This window comes from Henckelia pumila, chromosome 4 (assembly GCF_033568475.1).
Source record: "Henckelia pumila isolate YLH828 chromosome 4, ASM3356847v2, whole genome shotgun sequence".
Classification (NCBI taxonomy): domain Eukaryota; kingdom Viridiplantae; phylum Streptophyta; class Magnoliopsida; order Lamiales; family Gesneriaceae; genus Henckelia; species Henckelia pumila.
In genome coordinates, this window is record NC_133123.1 from 144,922,704 (window position 1) to 144,925,893 (window position 3,190).

Consider the following 3,190-nt stretch of genomic DNA (forward strand, 5'->3'; position numbering starts at 1 on the left):
TTTTTTGAAAATCGGGGATGTTGGAATATTGAGGAATGAACCCAGAGAAATTCAAACATTTAAAACTGAATCAGAAGAAAGATCAAACATTAAGGAGTTAAAAGAATTTTGCCTTCAATTCGTTAATGTGCTGAACTTTCCGGCCTCTTTTTGGGCCCAAAGCTTTTCATTTGGATAAAAAAAAAAACCCCCGAAAAACCGGCAACTATAGCACAAATCGAATGACACCAATTTTCCAAGAAAAAAGGGGGAGAGAATGAAGAGAGAAAAATAAATGTCAATAAAAATGGAGACGGCTAATGAACACGAAGGGGAAGATCAGGCGTCGGAGGAGGATCAGATGAGCCCACGAGCCCATTCCCATGAGTTGGTTCGGCAAATTATTGCCATCATTGAATCCACGAAAGCCATTGGAGAATACAGGAAGACTCAAAGAAAAGAATGCCATAATCTGGTGAGAAGATTGAAGCTTCTCTCGCCCATTTTAGAGGAGATACAGGAGACGGACGCCGATGCCGGGATCGATTGTTTCAAGATGTTGAAGGCGGCTTTTCAATCTGCCAACAAATTGTTGAAGCTGTGTCATGCCGGAAGCAAAATTTACTTGGTTTGAATTCTGATCTTTTCATCTTCTCTCTGAAGTTGCATTTCAATCCGCTTCTAGTAATTGTGTTGGCCCCTCAATATTCAGGCATTAGAAAGTGAAGGCATGATGGTTAAATTCCATGATGTGTATGAAAAGATAAGTCGAGCTGTGGAAGGAATGCCTTACGATGAGCTTGGAGTCTCAGAAGAAGAGAGAGAACAAGTATTGCAATATCTAACTCTTTGTAATCGTAATATAAAATAATAAAAGATTTTTAGGTAGATATATGATGCAGGTTGAGTTACTGCGCGTGCAGCTGAGACGGGCCAAAAAAAGAACGGACACTCAAGACATGGAGCTAACGATGGATTTGATGGTGGCTTTGTCGACCAACAACGAAAGAAATGCGGATAGTGCGAGTGTAGAGAGGCTGGCTAGTAAGCTTGATTTGCGCACCGTTGAGGAGCTGGACATGGAAACTCTAGCCATAGGAAAACTTGTTAAAGAAAGACGAGGCCATTGTGCAGAGAACACGCAACAGATCATGCTTCTTTTGAACAAATTCAAGCGATTAGCAGGTCTTGCAGAAGATAGATCAATGCCTAAATATCTTGAGAGACGACACCCTTCTGTCGAGATTCCTCATGAGTTTCTATGCCCTATCACTCTAGGAATCATGATTGATCCTGTAATTGTGTCGACAGGACAAGTAAGATTTTTCAGCGTCTCAGTTGACTATAAAACAAAATCAAACAAATATTTAATTATACTATACCGTTGGCTGTTACAGACATATGAAAGAGAAAGCATACAACAATGGTTGGATTCCAATAATCAAAGTTGCCCCAAAACAGGCCAAATCTTGACACACTTCTCTTTAGCCCCTAACTTTGCTCTCAAGACAATGATTCTGCAATGGTGTGAAAACAACAATTTTCAACTTCCCGACAAGGAGATAGAACCATATGCGGATCCAGATCAGAATCCCAAAATCTTGTCATCGGTTAAAACCTTGTACTCTAGTAAATTAAACGAGCAACGAGATGCTGTAAAGAAAATTCGTATGCTGTCAAAAGAGAGCCAGGAGAACAGAATCTTGATCGCAAACAGTGGAGGAATCCCTGCCCTCGTTCAACTTTTATCCTATCCCGATTCCAAAATCCAAGAACATGCTGTGACAGGCCTTTTAAACTTGTCAATTGAGGAATCGAACAAGAAACTCATATCAAAAGAGGATGCTATTCCTGCTATAGTAGAGATCTTGCAAAAGGGGAGAGTTAGTGCCCAAGAAAACTCTGCAGCAGCATTGTTTAGCTTGTCGATGCTGGATGAAAACAAGGTGAAAATAGGGTGCTTGAATGGGATTCCACCATTGGTGGATTTGATAAGAGACGGAACGATTCGAGGGAAAAAGGATGCTATCACTGCGCTATTCAATCTGTGTCTTAACCATTCGAATAAGGCCAAAGCCATTGAAGCTGGAATCGTGAAACCATTGCTTAAAGTACTGGAGGACCAGAAGCTGGACATGGTGAACGAAACACTCTCTCTGTTGCTGATTCTTGCATCAAATCCGGAAGGGAGACTAGAACTTGGGCAGCTCCCATTCATAAAAACTTTGGTGAGCTTGATCCGAGAGGGTACGCCAAAAAACAAGGAATGTGCAACGGCCGTTCTCGTGGAGTTGGGATCGAATAATAGGAATTTGATTCTGGCCGCGTTGCAGTATGGTGTGTATGACTATTTGGTTGAAGTTGCAAACAGTGGCACTGAAAGAGGTCAAAGGAAAGCCAATTCCATGCTACGGTTGATGAGTAAGGCTGAACAGATTCCTCCTTCAACATGATAATAATGATGATGATGATAGTAATGTTATTGTTAATTTTTTTTTGAAACCCATGTTATTGTTAATATTATAATTACTATTTCATTTCGTTTTTTTTTATTTTTAATTTGAAAAAAAAAATCGATTTCAAAAGTAAAATAAAACATATGACAACGAATTCGAGCGTCCGCTATCTCGGACGGATGACATTGCCACATGGCAGATGGTTTGTGACCGACTAAATCGGTGTGATATAAATCTATTGGCAAACGTACCAGGTCAAGTAATAGTAAAGTGGACAGAGAGTCCAAGTATCGATCCCACAGAGACTGTTGTCAATTCTCAAGAATTAATTATTTTACTTAATTTAGACAAAATAATATAAAGCAATTTGATTTAAATAAAATAAGAATATAAAATAAAAAATACTTAAGAAATAAGAATAAAAATAACTGAAGATAAAAATAATTAAAACAAAGTCAACCAAGACACACGTAGGTACCGAACAAATCATGTAGCATGTAGTCGATTCAAGACTCAGATTTAATCTTAATTCACGGGAATTCTCCTAATTTGTTCAAAGGACTATTTCTAGAACAATCAAACCTATTCAAATATTGATGAATTAATCTTTCGTAATTTTAATCAAATTTGAATGCATTAAATATTTATGAAAATTCAGTTTACACCCAAACCGCACACTGAAACCGAATTCTATTTCTAGTCGGTTTTACAATATGTTGATTATCAAAGTGATCAAAATCGATACCTCATCTGTC

At 38.4% G+C, this 3,190-nt stretch overlaps 1 protein-coding gene across 1 annotated transcript; it reads left to right on the forward strand.

Annotated features, from left to right (window-relative positions):
- Positions 1–245: 245 nt before the first annotated feature.
- LOC140861971 (U-box domain-containing protein 15-like) lies at positions 246–2,432 on the forward strand. The gene is made up of 4 exons (XM_073264970.1): positions 246–607; positions 692–808; positions 882–1,295; positions 1,377–2,432. Exons 1-4 carry the CDS (start codon positions 275–277, stop codon positions 2,430–2,432), a joined length of 1,920 nt encoding a protein of 639 aa, XP_073121071.1. The 5' UTR covers positions 246–274.
- Positions 2,433–3,190: the final 758 nt, after the last annotated feature.